The sequence below is a fragment of the Tachysurus vachellii genome, chromosome 21 (genome assembly GCF_030014155.1).
Source record: "Tachysurus vachellii isolate PV-2020 chromosome 21, HZAU_Pvac_v1, whole genome shotgun sequence".
Taxonomy (NCBI): Eukaryota; Metazoa; Chordata; class Actinopteri; order Siluriformes; family Bagridae; genus Tachysurus; species Tachysurus vachellii.
In genome coordinates, this window is record NC_083480.1 from 16458639 (window position 1) to 16475882 (window position 17244).

Consider the following 17244-nt stretch of genomic DNA (forward strand, 5'->3'; position numbering starts at 1 on the left):
TATACTTGCATTACAGCATTTCGAGGTTTATGTCGGTTCTAGCAATCTACCCGTTACAGTCTTCACAGATCATAATCCTCTGGTTTTCTTGTCGCGCATGTTCAATCAAAATTAACGATTGATGCGTTGGTCTTTATCATTACAGGATTTCAACTTGGTAATTAAACATAAGAAGGGGACGGAAAATGTTTTGGCTGATGCTCTTTCCAGAGCGTGAAAAGTACTCTTGTATTGTGATTTGTGAGTTGGGGGTTGGTTCTTAAGGGGGGGAGTGTTACGTCTGTGTGGCTGTGCCTATGTTTTGCTTCCTTCTTTTGCTCTCCCGCGCTATCTCTCTCTTCAGGTCCATCTGCAGTTTCCCGTTGGTCCGTAGAACCGTCAATCTCCCGGCCTCAAAAGTGACGTCATGAGTCTCTGCTCCAATCAGAATCATGCCGGTACTTTAAGAAACGCCACCGGAGGAGTGCAAGCGTCTCTGAACGTCTCCTTAAGTCTTCTTGTTACTTTGTCTAAGCTGAATGTTTGAGTCGGCGTACTGTGTCATACTCATCTGTTTGTCCTGTTCTGTCACTGTTCGCGTATATCGCGGGTGACTCGTTTTCCGGTTATAGGGGAAAAGTGGACAGGTAAGAGGTCACGCAACATACATTGTGCACACGTAGGTTACCTTATTTTTGTATTAGACACACCAGATTAGGAGTGAGTGCCACCCCTTGTACGTTTTGGTTATGGGATAGTTTAGAGTAGTTTAGATAGGGCCTTTTACGCTGAAGATCTTTTGTTTCTACATCTTGATTTATTAGTTAGGCTATGGGAGTCCCATCAAATTAGTCAGTATTGTTTTGTTTTGTTACTTTTGTTCTTTTAACACCACTCTTGTCCCTTTCCCCCTCCCCATACCTCTCATTTTGTTCATTGGTCTATATATATATATATATATATATATATATATATATATATATATATATATATATATATATATATAGTGTATATAGTGTCACCTTCTTTATTATTATGTATAATATTTTCTTACAATGACTTCTAGTGAGTTTAATAAACACCATAATTTATTTAATGTTGTATTGCCTGCCTCCATTTCACACATACACCTGGGGCTAAATCCTTTCTTGAATGTTACTTCCCTACATACTCCTAGGCCATAATTGGGTCGTAACACACACACACACACACTCCTCCTTCCCAGCCATTTTGTTGTATTCTTATATATCTCATGCAGCACCAGGTCTAAATAAAGACTCTATTAGAGCCAAAGATTAAACTGTATTTATTTATTAAACTGTATTTATTTATTACACTTTATTTATTTATTACACTGTATTTATTTATTACACTGTATTTATTTATTACACTGTTTATTTTATCCGTTTATTGATCCGTTAGATATTAAACCATCTGTAAAATCTCATTAGTTCATCTTCTCTCTTACGTTAAAGCAGCAATAAACACTTCCTTCTCTTTTGTTCACGCTGGACGTTATTAAACGAAGACAGAAGACGTTTCTGAGCTCTGACACTGGAGACTCCTTCCATGAAAGATAAAGTGATGTCTAACCAAAGAAAAATAAACACACCTGTTGTCTTATTATTAATTCATTGATGTCTCATGTCCAACATCCGTCACTGCGAATGAGCTGTTACTATAGAAACGTCTTAAACCAATCAGAAGGAACAACAGACTTTTAAAATCTCTTCTCTTCTCTTCTCTTCTCTTCTCTTCTCTTCTCTTCTCTTCTCTTCTCTTCTCTTATCTTTTCTTCTCTTCTCTTCTCTTCTCTTCACCTTTCCCCTCGCGCAAACAAATGCAATGAATTATTGTTATTTCACAATGTTGTTGTTATTATTATTATTATTATTAGTATTATTATTGAAAATATTGCTTAGTACATTGACACATATATTATCACACTAATATAATATCTGACTCAAACATTTAAATAATCATAAATAATTATAACAAAGGAACAATATTAATTTGAATTATGAGAATTTATATTAATCATTAGAATAAAACAATTATGTTTTTGCGTGACAGAGAAATGTCAGGTCAGGACTGGATCAGAAAATGTGTAAAAAATTGGATATTAAAACATAATAATTATATATATTAAATAAATAAATAAATAAATAAATAAATAAATAAATAATAGAGTTTGTTAGCAAAAACGTCTCCTAGAGACATAAAACCTGGGCGTGAACAGAACAATTAGTTGCAGAAAATTCAATTAATCTCAGCAAATCTCCGCAGAGGCTCGCATGAATCCACCCTCCACTGTTAATTAAAAAATTAGGGCGTCTTTCACGTTCCTGGGTTTGGGATAGAAGCGGCATGGACGTCTGAATCTAATCGAGGTTGGTTTCTATTTATTGCTCCACGCTAGGCTGGAGCACGTGGTGCTGGGAGAAAGGCACCGGCGGCCGTCCCTCGGGGAGCAGAGACTGACAGAGGATTCCGGTAATTGGCTCCTTCTTTGTCACTTCAGACAGGGAGAACTTTTCATCACCGCCGAATCGGGTCCTTCTCCTCCGCTCTAATGCCACAAACAAAGTTTTTTAAAATAAAATAAAAAACGCGAGTTCAGCAGCTAGTTAATCACGCCATCTCGCAGCTCTATTTCAGACACACGTACGACAGAGCTGGGGAAAAATACACAGGCTCGTGATGAGCTAAATGAAGCGGTGAGGTAAAGTGACTCATCCGATTGTGTGCTTTCCAAACGTATGGCACGTGTGGAAAGCACACAATCGGATGAGTGTGTGCTTTCCACACGTGCCATACGTTTGGAAAGCACACAATCGGATGGCACGTGTGGCGCTTCGGTAAGTTTACGCTCTTAGACGTTAAGGCTTTTTCCAAATGTGCGCTGGCGAAAGAAAAGCTGAGTGGAGATACAGCTAAAAACGGAGAGAGAGAGAGCGAGACAGAGAGAGAGAGAGAGAGAGAGAGAGAGAGAGAATGTGATTGTGAATCTCTCAGACTGTATTAGCTGTGCAGTGTGTGAGTGTGTGTGTGTGTGTGTGTGTGTGTGTGTGTGTATGAACTTAAGACCGCAGGCCAAAGGGTTGTTATAAAAAGTGCTGTAAAAGAACAGTGTGTTGAATTATTATTATTTTGTGTGTGTGTGTGTGTGTGTGTGTGTGTTGGTGTGTGAGAGAGAGAGTAAAACCGTTCTGGACTCATCCCAAATACCTGCAAGAGACAGAAGGAAGGGAAGGAGAGAGCTACAGGAGACAGGATGAAAGCGTGACAAAGACAGGATAGAGCAGGAGGAGGAGGAAATGAAGGAGGAGCGCGAACGAGAGACGGACAGACGAAGGGAAACTCGTTAAACGGATCATAGGACAAGGGAATGAGAGACGGGAGAAAGGCAAAGCAAATGACTTTGGAGAGAACGTAATTTACATGAAGGAGAAAGGCGAGGTGAGCTCGGAGACGTGAAGAGAAAGAGCGAGGGATACTGATGAAAGAAAAAAGAGAAGAGAAAGAGGAAAAAAATATATTTTATTACTAGACCCGACAAGTCCCCACGCTCATCTCTTCTTCGCCTCCTGAGGAAAAAGCAGAGAAACTGACCCAGGTAGCTGTCGAACACCATTAATGTCCCATAATCCTTTTCAATTACTGACCTCCCAAAGCCCCGCCCACATTCCCAACTGCACGCTGGAAACACTGAACACATGAGGGGGAAGGGATACAACCTGACAGGAGCTTTTCACATTAGCCACGCCCCACAGTGTGTGTGTGTGTGTGTGTGTGTGTGTGTGTGTGTATGTGTGTGTGTGTTGTCATATGTGCATACAAATATTCTCTAAAAGCCATTTTCATTTAATGACCATTTTAGCCTGTGATTAGCGCTATTCTGTATCCAGCAGCCCAGTAGTTTCACCTCATCATTGGGTCATGAATAACATGAATAACAAAAGTTGAACTTTTTTTTTTTGTGTTGGGTTTCATTTTTAAATTAACACTGCTAACACTAGCCTGCTAACTTGAACAAATCTCACGATTTCTGACAGGAACTTTAGTACATTTTGATTAATCATTGTTACTCCTAATGCTAACCAGCTAACTAACGTGAGCTAATCTGACAGGATTTGTGAAAATCTGGTTAAACTCATAATCTGACAGGATTTCTGAGGGGATTTAAGATATATATAAAGAATTGATAAGGTTAATAATTGCTAGCATAAGATAACATGACATTTTTACAGTTACCTAATTATATTCACAATGTGTCAGCGAACGCGGGATAAAAACGGACCCAAACGCAGGACAGCTTAACAAAAACAGGGTTTAATAAACAAAAGAAACACGAAACAGGACAAGGGCAACAACAGACATGAAGACAATAACAGGAGACAATAGACAAGAGGATTCCGCGCTGCACAATGCAACGCGGCTCAACTAAATAACACAAATAATTAATTAACATGAGGGACAGGAGTGCAGAGGCGGGGCAGAAAAGACAAGGGCGGGGCAGACACGTGAACATGAAAACATAAACAAAAGGCACATGGCCAAAGTCCAGGCAGAGTCCTGACAGAACCCCCCCCTCAAGGCGCGGCTCCCGACGCGCCAAATCGTCCCGACAGTCCCGACGGGTCCAGGAGGGGGGAGCAAGGCACACGGCAAGGCAGGTGGGGGGAGCAAGGCACACGGCGAGGCAGGTGGGGGGAGCAAGGCACACGGCGAGGCAGGTGGGGGGAGCAAGGCACACGGCGAGGCAGGTGGGGGGAGCAAGGCACACGGCGGCGCAGCCAGAGTGGCCGAGCGACGTCCACAGCCGAACAGGAGGGCCGAGCGACGTCCACAGCCGAACAGGAGGGCCGAGCGACGTCCACAGCCGAACAGGAGGGCCGAGCGACGTCCACAGCCGAACAGGAGGGCCGAGCGACGTCCACAGCCGAACAGGAGGGCCGAGCGACGTCCACAGCCGAACAGGAGGGCCGAGCGACGTCCACAGCCGAACAGGAGGGCCCGAGCAAAGCCCCCGACGCACCGCAGCCAGACCCACCTCTCGAGAACCAGGAACCAGGGGAGGGAGGGCAGGGAAAAAAAACAAGATCCACAGAACAGAAAAAAAAATCCAGGGGGCAAAACACGGGCCTGTAACACCCCCCGCGGACAGGAAGTGGGGCGGCATCCTCCACGGAAACCGGATGTGAAGCGACGCCCCCCACCGGACAGATGCGGGGCGATGTCACAGGACACCGAAAAAAAAGAACAAAACTCGGGCTGGTGACACGGCCCGCAACCAGGAAGTGAGGCAACGCCCCCTGCGGAAAAGCCGGAAGCGGAGCGGCGTCCCCCACCGGAAAAATGCGGACCAATGTCACCAAAACCCGCAAAGTCCAGGGGAAAAAAAAATAAAAAATGCTCCCAAACGGCCGGTCCAGGCTAAAGCTGTCCTGCTGGGTCCTGATCTGGCGGAATCCTTCTGTCAGCGAACGCGGGATAAAAACGGACCCAAACGCAGGACAGCTTAACAAAAACAGGGTTTAATAAACAAAAGAAACACGAAACAGGACAAGGGCAACAACAGACATGAAGACAAAAACAGGAGACAATAGACAAGAGGATTCCGCGCTGCACAATGCAACGCGGCTCAACTAAATAACACAAATAATTAATTAACATGAGGGACAGGAGTGCAGAGGCGGGGCAGAAAAGACAAGGGCGGGGCAGACACGTGAACATGAAAACATAAACAAAAGGCACATGGCCAAAGTCCAGGCAGAGTCCTGACACAATGTGTGTGTGTGTTTGTGCATCTGTGTGTACCTGTGTTTTTATGTATATATAAATATATGCTTTTTAAAAGATATATTTTCCTTGTATTTCTTTCTTCCATCTCTGTGGAAACGCCATTTTAGGTCACCCACAATTTTTGAAAATTGCCTCCTGGGTGAAAAAACCGTTCAATACGCATCTCCATGTTGTCCTTCAGTCGTGAAAGTTTTGACGTGAATGTTTATGTGCTTTTAAAAGTGTTTATGTGCTTTTTTATGTGCTAAATGTTTTAAAAGTCCTTTCATAAATCCTGTCAGGTTAACTTAGTTAGTTAACATTAGTTAGTTAGCTAGCATTAGCAGAGAAAGATTATTGACGCTTAATGCAAATGTACTAAAGTTCCTCTCAGAAATTATCTAGTGTTAGCAGTGTTGAATTAAAATAAAATCCTCTCAGAAATCCTGTCAGGTTAGTTTAATGAACGTGTGTGTGTGTGTGTTTGGAGCATTCCGCCGATGTGAAAATCTCCCCTCAGTTTCTGGAGCATCGCACTGTTGATGGAAAAAAGGGTTTAGCGGTGTGAATGCATGTGAGTGCGTGTGCAAGTGAGTGTGAGTGTGTGTGTGTGTGCGAGTGTAAGGCAGAGAGAGAGAAAGAGCAAGAAGAGAAGAAAGTGTCCGTCCGTCCGTCTGAGTGTGTGTCTGAGTGCGAGTACGTCAGAGTGAGCTAGTGCACTTGTGATTGTGTGCAAGTGTGTTTGAGTGTGTGCATCTGTGTGCGGGCAGATGTGTGTGTGTGTGTGTGCGCATGTGTGTGTGTGTGTGTGAGTGTGGGAGAGGGAGTGTAAGTGAATGGTACTTCCATAGGTGTTAGGTGGGGTCTGGGTAGGATATGGGAGAGGGGTGTGGGGTGGGGGTGTGGGTGTGGGTGACGGGGAGAGGGGTGGGAAATGATGCTGTGTGTGTACGTGTGTGTGCTTGTGTGTGTATGTGTGTGGGTGTTTGTGAGAGTGCATACTGAGTTTACTCACTGTATGGCACACACTCATACTGAATATCCAGGTACTTGTAAGTTCCCGGACAAGGATCAGGAAACACGTCTGAGCCGGCGACCACCACACACTGTGTACGGTTATTACATCTGAGAGAGAGAGAGGGAGAGAGAGAGAGAGAGAAATAATGATCAAATATTTCCAATCATGAAACTAATTTACAATCATTCCAAAATATTTTCAAACGATCCAACACACACATACACACAAATATACTGTATACATATCTTTGCCTAAACAGAGTTCTTCCCCTTTATCGACCTGATCAAAAAAATGTGGAATGATTGACAGTTGGTTTCCACCGATGGGAAGCCCCGCCCCTTTCCTTTAACCTCACATTAGATTCCCTGATAGGAAGATGCAGTGTCACTGTGAATGGAGAAAGTGGATTAATATCTGTGTCAATGTCTCATCAACTTTTGTTTCCCATCTACATTAAAACTGTGTCCATCGTTTTTTTTAATCCACTGCAAAATAGACAAACCTGAAAAGATTTCTGAGTTGAAAAATATTTTTTTTATATATCAGGTATTTTACTTTGACTGGAGCAGGAAAGCATGTCTTATTTTGTTAAATCGAATCATTTTGAAGGGGAGCACGGTCCTCCCCCGGTCCAAAGACATGCATGGTAGGTTGATTGGCATCTCTGGAAAATTGTCCCTAGTGTGTGATTGCGTAAGTGAATGAGAGTGTGTGTGTGTGTGCCCTGTGATGGGTTGGCACTCCGTCCAGGGTGTATCCTGCCTTGATGCCCAATGACACCTGAGATAGGCACAGGCTCCCCGTGACCCGAGGTAGTTCGGATAAGCGGTAGAAGATGAATGAATGAATGAATGAATCATTTTGAAGAGGAAATGTTTACGAAATGGACTAGAAATGCTACTGTGAGCACAACGCAAAAGATTTTTAGAATTACGTACGTGTTAGTATCGGAATGTTGATAAAACTCAGAATTTAAAGAGCGAACAGGTAACTAGTGAATGATGCGAGAGAGGAGAGAAGGGAACTGTAAATTGGGGAGAAATATAGAGTACACTTAAACATTTGGTCTTGCTGTGACCTTGACCCTGTTTGGATCCATTCCAAAATCTAATCATACTGTAATCTGCTGGTTACGCTAATAATTCCACACAAATCCAAGATTCTTATTGAGATCTAATAAGACAGACAGATGCACGGACAGATGGACAGCCGGATGGGCGACCCAAAAGGCATAATAAGAAAAAAACGACACCAACAAAAACAAAAAAATAAAAATAAATACACTGGAGCAGAGATGCCAAGGAATGTGGCAGCCTTACTGAGCGTTTTGCCAAACGTAGAAAAGCTTAGATAATAAACCTACTTAGTCGTCTCGTGTGCATTGCGGACAGGCGTGAAATATATGGACTCGCACTCGAGACATAAAAGGACAGAATCAAGGCGCACTTGATGAGTTTGTGCCTATAGTCCCATAGGTCAGCTGTCTGTTTATCAATCGGACACTTGTTCTGGGGTCTGCCAACAGCCTTTGGGGGAAGGCGTTTGTGCCAAGAGACTCGGACCACCTGGCTCATGGAAATCCAGCCAAAAGATACGAGCAGCACACCTTCACACAGACTGTATACTGGGCTTGCTTTCTGTATGGCCCAGGTTTTTTGTGTGGGTAAAGGACAAAAAAGCACTTAACATCCTCATTCCACTCCACCACAACGCTAAGACAAAAGGCAAGGCAATAACGTTGTAAACTGAATTGTTAGGAAGGATAACGCAGAACTATACGGAAGCATATTGCATTCACTTGAGGAAAACATCTACTCTGTTTTTCTGAATTAACGAGTTAATTATCTCAGAATTATGAGAGAATTTTTCATGAATAAAAAGTTTTTTGCTCTGTTTTTATGAATTAATGAGTTAATTTTCTCAGAATTATGAGATCATTTTTCATAAAAAAAATTAATTGTTCTGTTTTTCTGAATTAATGAGATCCCTCAAAATCCTGCCAGGAGCTCTATTTTAGGTGGATTGCATGGAAGTAAACATGAAGCATACCATATCGGTTCAACTGATCCTGGAGAAACACAGCAACGTCAAGCAGATCAGAATGTTCTTTTCGTCCTAACAGGTGCAAAGTCTTGAGGTGTCTGCGCAAAGTTGACGCACTAATAACAATACCATTTATATTACTTAAAGACAGCGGTATCTCCCAATGTCTCAAACCCAAAGTAAAATAAAACCGGATTAAACTTGAAAGGCGGGACATGTTTACTTCCATGCAATCCACCTAAAATAGAGCTCCTGGCAGGATTTTGAGGGATCTCATTAATTCAGAAAAACAAAACAATTAATTTTTTTTTTTTTTATGAAAAATGATCTCATAATTCTGAGATAATTAACTCATTAATTCATAAAAACAGAGTGAAAAAAATGTTTTTCAAAAAAAATTTCTCATAATTTTGAGATAATTAAGTCGTTAATTCAGAAAAACAGAGCAAAAAACTTTTTATTCATGCAAAATTATCTCATAATTCTGAGATAATTAACTCGTTAATTCAGAAAAACAGAGTAGATTTTTTTACTCAAGTGAATGCAATACGCTTCCGTAGAGCTAGGCCTTTCACACGAGTGGATTAACATGCATTGTAATGAATACCTAATAAATATAAAACTTGTGGCAGTTACACCTTACAATATGAAACAAAGGATAGAGTCAGTGCAAGTAGAATTAATTTACAGAAACTGAGCATACGTTCAGATGTAGAATGTTAAATGAACGCAAATGAATATGAACAAAACAGCGGGTGTTAACAATTAGCAACAACAAATCCTGTCATTCAGTACAGAAACAATTCTCTCCTCCATCGTGTTGAAACTTTAGGACGCCTTCCATATCAAAAATCCAGATACCAAATCATCTTCAAGTTTCCCAGTGATCCCAGTAATCCCCTTGAATGCAAATTAGCACTTGTTATTTAGTACCTGACAAATTCAGGCCTCTGTGTAGTAAATTCACCATAACCTACTTCACTAAACTGAAGAGTACCTCAAGAAATTCTATCCCTCTGACGGTGTTCACAACTTTTGATTACAAAACAATGGCTACCCCCCACAGCCAAGTCCCAACAGATGTGTCAGACATCTGTGAGATTGAAAACAGCTTAGACGCTTCCGGCACTGAGCGTACCCTACTAAAGTTTCAGGAGAAATGAGTATTTATTGCGTCCCATTCCGCTAGACTTACTTAAAGTATACTGGCAGCGTCTAGTCAACCGGGAGGCCTGTGATGCCCCTCGGGCTCTGACTCACTTCCTGTACAAGTATAGGATAGCTGATTGAAGCTGTTGACCAGACCGAAAGAAAATCACCAACAATCTCTGTACTTCTTGCCACAGATATGTAGGCGTTTGTAATACAATGAATAGATCCCTGAGGTTAGAGGAGACCAAGTTAACCAAAACTCCTCAACTCTGACAATGATATGCTCCTGATGATTTTGTTTTAAAAATATTGATCCAAAAAGAGAGCCAATACCTGCTAGCAAGTGGCGCAAGAGAACAGATCCTCTAAGAGTTCTCCTGAGGTCTGGAAATTATGAGATTGATTCTTGATAATGCCACAAATGCCGTAGCCATTTTGTGGGCTAAGAGAGCAATATTGGCTTTGCTCTCTGACAGGGGAGGGCAAATCATCTATGCCTGTCCCTTACCACATCACCAGCCAGTCATGGGTTATCCTTTATCCTACATTAGTAAGAACATTCAGGCAAGAAGAAAGGAAGAGACCCAACACTTCTAATCCTATGTGATCCCAAAACAAATTCCCTGGTGATTGTGGAAATGTCACTTGTCCCCAGTCCTGCTTTTTGTCCCAGTTACTTTCAGATGATGTCTTGTTAAGGGCCTCATAAAAAAAAACAACTTTAAGTTCTGACTGCTGAATTATTACAGACCCATTGGCTTCTTATGAAAGAAAAACAAACAAAGATCTTTCTAGCATGTTTATTCGTCCATCTTCAGTAAGCACTATATCATGGCCATATCCCGAAGCCTATCCTGGGATCACTGGGTAGGAAGTAAGAATAAGCCCTGGATGAGAAATCAGTCTATTGCATTGCAGGAGAAAATGAGCAGTCGCATTAAGGGGTCACCTATGGTAGGTAGCACGGACGAGATTTTAAAATGAGGTAGAAAACTTGGAGGAAACTAACACAGGTGCATTGAGTACAAGTGATTAGATTAGCACCTGGTCCTTGGAGCTTTGAGCTGTCCCTCTTTAAATCCGCATTTATCAATCCTGGCCATGTCCCACTTCCGTGGACATTTTGGTGGCTTTGCCTACCACACCTACTTCAGACGTGTTAATTAGCCGATTATTTACCTCAGGTGAGTTAGGAGGAAGAAACCGTCAAACTTAGTGTATGAGAACTGTACAGTTGACTTGATAGTTTTTTGCCTGAAATCTATTGAAACCGAAATCGCGTAGCTCAACCCACCTCCTACCCCGAGCATACACAAGATACCACTGGAATGCAACTTTACAAGATACGGCATCTGACTTTAAATAGAAACGTATCTGATACCAGCACAAGTTTTGATTACATTACAAAGATACTTGTGGTTAAAGTGATTAAATGTCTTCACTTGGTCAAAAATCAAACCAACAGTCATACTGGGGACCTTACAGGAATCCAGTATATCACATACAGGAACACGCTGACGGTTATTGATTTCTCAGGGATACTGTAAGACTGGTTCTTGTGTCCTTTCCGTGGCAAATAACTGAACAGGAATTCTTAAAAAATATGAGTAAAGCGTTTTGATATAATTACATTCATTGGATTAAAAACAAACAAGCTGTTAAAAGAGCGCATTAGTAGTTTCAACAATAAGTAAACTTGTAAAAATCACCTTCGGTACAATTCCAAAACTCCCTATGAAAGTTAGAAAAGTAAGATTGGGATACTGATCTGGTGTTCAAAAAGGAAGTAGCGACAGAGGACTTCCTTGGTAGTATGACCTTCAGTGAAACACAGTGCTGTTCCGTGCCCATCCCTGGGACAACACACAGCCTGCCTCAAGACACCATTTACTGCAATATCCTTCCATCCATTCATTTTCTCTACCATTTGTCCTACTCATGGTCACAGGAAGCCTTGAATCTATCCCTGGAGACTTAGGGTACAAGGCAGAGGACACCCTGAATGAGGTGCCAAGCCATCACAGGGCACAACCACACACTACAAACAATTTAGAAATGCCAACCAGCCTACAAGGCTGACAGACTGTGGAGGAAACTGGAATCCCCTGAAACACAGGGACAGGCAAACTACACACACCCAGGGTGGAGATAGGAATCAAACCCCTAACCCTGTGCTAAGCAGATGTGAGGCAGAAGTTCTAATCACTAAGCCACCCCTCACACACGCACACATACACTTCTAATATATTTTAAAAGAGAAACATCCTTCTCAAGAGCTACATTTAGTGCATTTATAAAATAAACTCTCACTCCTTTGATGTGGCTGTGACTAACTCCTTTGATGTGGCTGTGACGACCCTTCATTATCTCTTCTGTATGAAGAAAAGCGTGTCGTCTTGCAGGAGAAAATTAAATTGCCACTCTTGCACTCGAATTTGTACGGAGACTGAGTACATGCTGTCCTTCCCACCATATGGTCCACTCAACTTCATTAACAACGACACTGTGTGCTTCTTGAAGAGAAACAATATTCATTCCTTTTCCTGTGGACGGCTCAAGCACATTCTACCGTGAACATTAACGTTAAAAGATTCCATGCTCAGTACCAGGACCAAATGTGCTGTTTAGTCGTTACAACATAATCAGGATATGGTGATGTTTTCTGTAAGGAGATTATTATTGAATGTTTATGAGTTTGCTAACAGTCAGTAACTTTTTCATAACAGTCTTCAGAGGAGTTTCACAGTAACATGACAAACTGTATTTTTTCCGTTAAATTGTCAAAATCAAGATGAAAAGGAAAAAACAGGTTGGTGAAAAAGTGACTGTTTATAACATACTGGAGGCGAGGGCGGATCCAAGCTGAGAGAATTTATTGTGAAAAGCATAATAGGAACAAACCAGCAAAGACCATGAAAACAATAACCATAAACTTGAGCAGTGGAAACAAGGCAAGAACATTCAGACTACAAGTGAGTTTGTGGCACAGAAATAAAACAACACACACACACATACACACACACACACACACTCAATTCTGCTAAACCTAGTTGTGTCAGAGTATGTCCATTTGATATCATTTGCAATCAACTGGGAAAGATTCAGACACTGACGCATACACTGACACAGGCACAAATCCTGATACATCAGACACAAACATACACAATACAGACACTTACACAGCAGACACAGACAGTGATACAGACATTAAAACACTTACACAGCTGACACAGAAACTGATACAGCACACACAGACACTGGCATAGACACAGCAGACACTTTCACAGACACTGACACAGATACTTGTGGACATAGTCACTGACACTCACACAGCAAACAGACACTTTTACAGACACTGACAGAGACACAGCAGACACTGATACAAACACAGACACAGGCAGCTAACATAGGTACAGCAAACTCTGACATACACGCAGTTACTGACAGACACTGACATAGCAGACATTAACATTCTTACAGACACTGACAGAGACACAGCAGACACTGATACAAACACAGACACAGGCAAAGGGGACACAGGCACTCTCACAAACACTGACACCAACAACAGACACAGGCAGCTGACATAGGTACAGCAAACTCTGACACACGCAGTTACTGACAGACACTGACATAGCAGACATTAACATTCTTACGGACACTGACAGAGACACAGCAGACCCTGATACAAACACAGACACAGGAAAAGGGGACACAGGCACTCTCACAAACACTGACACAGACAACAGACACAGGCAGCTGACATAGGTACAGCAAACTCTGACACACACGCAGTTACTGACAGACACTGACATAGCAGACATTAACATTCTTACAGACACTGACAGAGACACAGCAGACACTGATACAAACACAGACACAGGCAAAGGGGACACAGGCACTCTCACAAACACTGACACCGACAACAGACACAGGCAGCTGACATAGGTACAGCAAACTCTGAAACACGCAGTTACTGACAGACACTATTACACAGTTACATAGCAGACATAAACACTCTTACATATTCTGACAGAGACACAGCAGACACAGATACCAACAGAGTCACAAGCAAAGGGGACACAGACACTGACACAGGCACAGCAGACTTAGACACTCTCACAAACACTGACACAGAAAACACACACAGGCAGCCGACATAGGCACAGCAAACTCTAAAACACACACAGTTACTGACAGACACAGACACAGCAGACATAGACGTTCTTAGAGACACTGACATACAAAGCCAACACAGTCAGCAAAAACAACAGACACAGGTTCTGGCACAGCAGACATTGACACAGGCACAGCAAACAAACACTCTCAGAGACACTGACACAGACACAGTCGAGACAGACACTGGCACAGCAGACAATAATACAGACCCAGACAGCAGACAATGGCACAGCAGACACTTACATACACACAGACAGCAGACACAGCAGACAAAAACAATGGCACAGACACTGACACAGGCACAGCAGACAAACACTCTCAGAGACACTGACACAGACACAGTCGAGACAGACACTGGCACAGCAGACAATAATACAGACGCAGACAGCAGACAATGGCACAGCAGACACTGACATACACACAGACAGCAGACACAGACACAGCAAACAAAAACAATGGCACAGACACTGACGCAAGCACATCAGACACAGACATGCTATAGCTACTGCTAAGTTCCTCCAAATCCAAAAGAACATTCTTAACGATGGATGCTCGCGAGTTGCAGAAATCATTTCAGGCTAATTATTACCCCAATCAAAAAGTGTAGGCTTGTGTTCTGGCGCACAATTAGATCCAAACAGCTGCATCCCTGGGGTTGTTATTTTTGGGGAAAAGGACAAACCGCAGCCTAAACCAAACAAAAATATTATCTCTATCAATGTCAGTTAGACTTGACACTTTCACACGAGCCTCTGGGGCTCTTATTCACACGGGAAGGTGAAAGTGATGTTTCCATTATCAACCTGTTCTCCAATCACAGCATCATCATCCTCATCATCATCATCATCACTCCTTAAACCACAACAAGAGAAACAAATCACAGAAATCAAGAGACTGCACAACCAAGAGAGAGAGAGACATAGACACAGACAAAGACAGAGAGACAGGCACAGTGAAAGACAAAAAGATTGTATAGAAAACAGAAGAAGAGATTGAGAGAGAAAGAGAGAGAACAAAAGAATGACAGAAAGAAAGACAGACCGTGAGAGAATGTGAGACAGCAAGAGATGGAGAAAAATAGTGAAAGAATTAGACAATAAGATGAAGACAGTGAGAGAAAGAAGAAGAGAGAGAAAAGAGACAAGAGAAAAAGACACTACAACAGAGAGAGTTTTGGTCCAAGCCAGATCTTTGTGGTAAAGCAGTTTCTGAGCTGCTTGTAATCTGAAGGCTCGGATGCGGCTCTTAATGTCCGTTAAGCCTTGACCTCCTATTTTAATTGACAGAGACCGCATCAAGGCCCGGATCCAGTGCTATCTACTCGAAATGAAGTCCACGATTGTTTTCTATATTTTGCTTATGAGTTCATCAGGTGGTTCCATGACTGTCACTTTGAGGCAGCCAGGTTGTTCGCCACCAGAACTCTTCCTTGGTAGGACTAGTGTTAATTTCGTCACCTATTTTTAATTTAGTCTTAGTCTTAGTCTTGTGCCAAATGTCCTTGTTAGTTTTAGTCATATTTAGTCATTCACATATCTTTTTTTGTTAGTCAAGTTTTAGTCGATTAAAAGTCTCGTCATTTTAGTCTAGTTTTAGTCAAAAGAAAACTCAAGGTATCTTAGTCAAGTTTTAGTCGACTAAAAGTCTTTTAATTTTAGTCTAGTTTTAGTCAAAAAATTGTAGTCCTTTTTTAATATAACACATTATTACTGAGATTATTACTGATAAACATTTCAGTAAAAAAAAAGTGTTTCTCACATGTTTCCCTCGAACTTGACTGCGCATCACGTTTTTTACTTTATTGATACTGCTTTTAATCGTAATGCAAAGACCGGTCATCGGGACATAAGCTGTCATGTACAATAAAAGAGCCTGCGCAGCGACAGGAAATATAATTTAACACAAAAAGCCTAGACCAGGGGTGGACTTGCGCTCGGACGAATTGTTTCTACGCACACACTAAACAGCGCGAAGCCGCGAACTCGTTGTGAATATTTTAAAGGCGTAACAGCTGATGAAAAAGCAGAGACAATTGTAGACGAAAATGAAGAGAGATTTTTATCTTAGTTTTTATTTTATACAAAACATTTTCGTCTTGTCTTTTTTCGTCAACAATAATGCATGTTAATTTAGTCTTAGTCAGCGTTTTTGGACAGCAGTGCAGTCTCGTCATCGTCTCATCTTAGTCATGAAAAAAAAAAGGTTGTTGACAAACATATTTCGTCTCATCTCGTCTGATGAAATTAACACTAGGTAGGACAAGTGTGTTAATAGCAATTTCCATTTAGACAATCAACTTAACACCTTTTTCTAGCAAGCCCTCCAAATTTTTGGGTTGAAATTGTTCGTTCCCTAAAAACACCAGCAACACTTTCAATCTTAGGCCACTGGGATGCTGTAGGGGGCCAGTTTCATTCCATTGCCCAATGATAAACCCTTATTTCTTTGGCTGAGGAAGCTTTTTCGTGCTGTTCTATGGATTTATTTCCAACTGTAGCATCATCAGTGTATGCTGAAAGGTATACGTTACGAAAGTGACGTGACATACGGCTCAGAATTTGTTCTCTGCGTTAAACCCATCCAAAGTGCACACACAGCAGTGAACACACACACACCATGAACACACACCCGGAGCAGTGGGCAGCCCATGGAGTAGTTGGGGGGGTTCGGTGCCTTGCTCAAGGGCACCTCAGTCGTGGCCGGCCCGAGACTCGAACACACAACCTTAGGGTTAGGAGTCAAACTCTCTAAACGTTAGGCCACGACTTCCCCCACGACTTCCCCCACTTTAGCCTTGTGTCTAGCATCTTGCATTATGACTCCATGAAGATCTCCTAAATTTGCACAGAAGAAGAGGTTCTTCAGCTAGACTGTACAGCTGCCCTGACATCCCTGCCTGATCCCTCTTGAGACCTGTATGGGAACATTTAGACCTCCACCAACTTTGACCATTACTGATATACTATTATACAGCAATTTCAAAAGCCAAACCTTTCCAATACATTAAAGAGAAAGCTTTGGTCTACCCTGTCAAACGTTTTCTCTTGGTCTAACGAGAGAACACTCAAGTTAGAATCATTTATACGACT

At 42.0% G+C, this 17244-nt stretch overlaps 2 protein-coding genes across 6 annotated transcripts in view; both read right to left on the reverse strand.

Annotated features, from left to right (window-relative positions):
• The window catches only part of LOC132863806 (adhesion G protein-coupled receptor L1), a 108479-nt gene that overhangs the window by 30456 nt on the left and 60779 nt on the right, over positions 1 to 17244 (reverse strand). For all 5 annotated transcript variants that reach the window (XM_060896796.1, XM_060896795.1, XM_060896794.1 and 2 more), the window contains one exon: positions 6779 to 6888. In XM_060896796.1, the coding sequence (XP_060752779.1) occupies positions 6779 to 6888 (110 nt within the window). The remainder of the gene's footprint in view (positions 1 to 6778; positions 6889 to 17244) is intronic.
• On the reverse strand, positions 2446 to 5442 carry LOC132863807 (uncharacterized). The gene is made up of 2 exons (XM_060896798.1): positions 3532 to 5442; positions 2446 to 2548 (listed from the first exon to the last, which is right to left on the reverse strand). The coding sequence occupies exon 1, from the start codon at positions 5159 to 5161 to the stop codon at positions 4244 to 4246; it is 918 nt and encodes a 305-aa protein (XP_060752781.1). The 5' UTR covers positions 5162 to 5442; the 3' UTR covers positions 2446 to 2548; positions 3532 to 4243.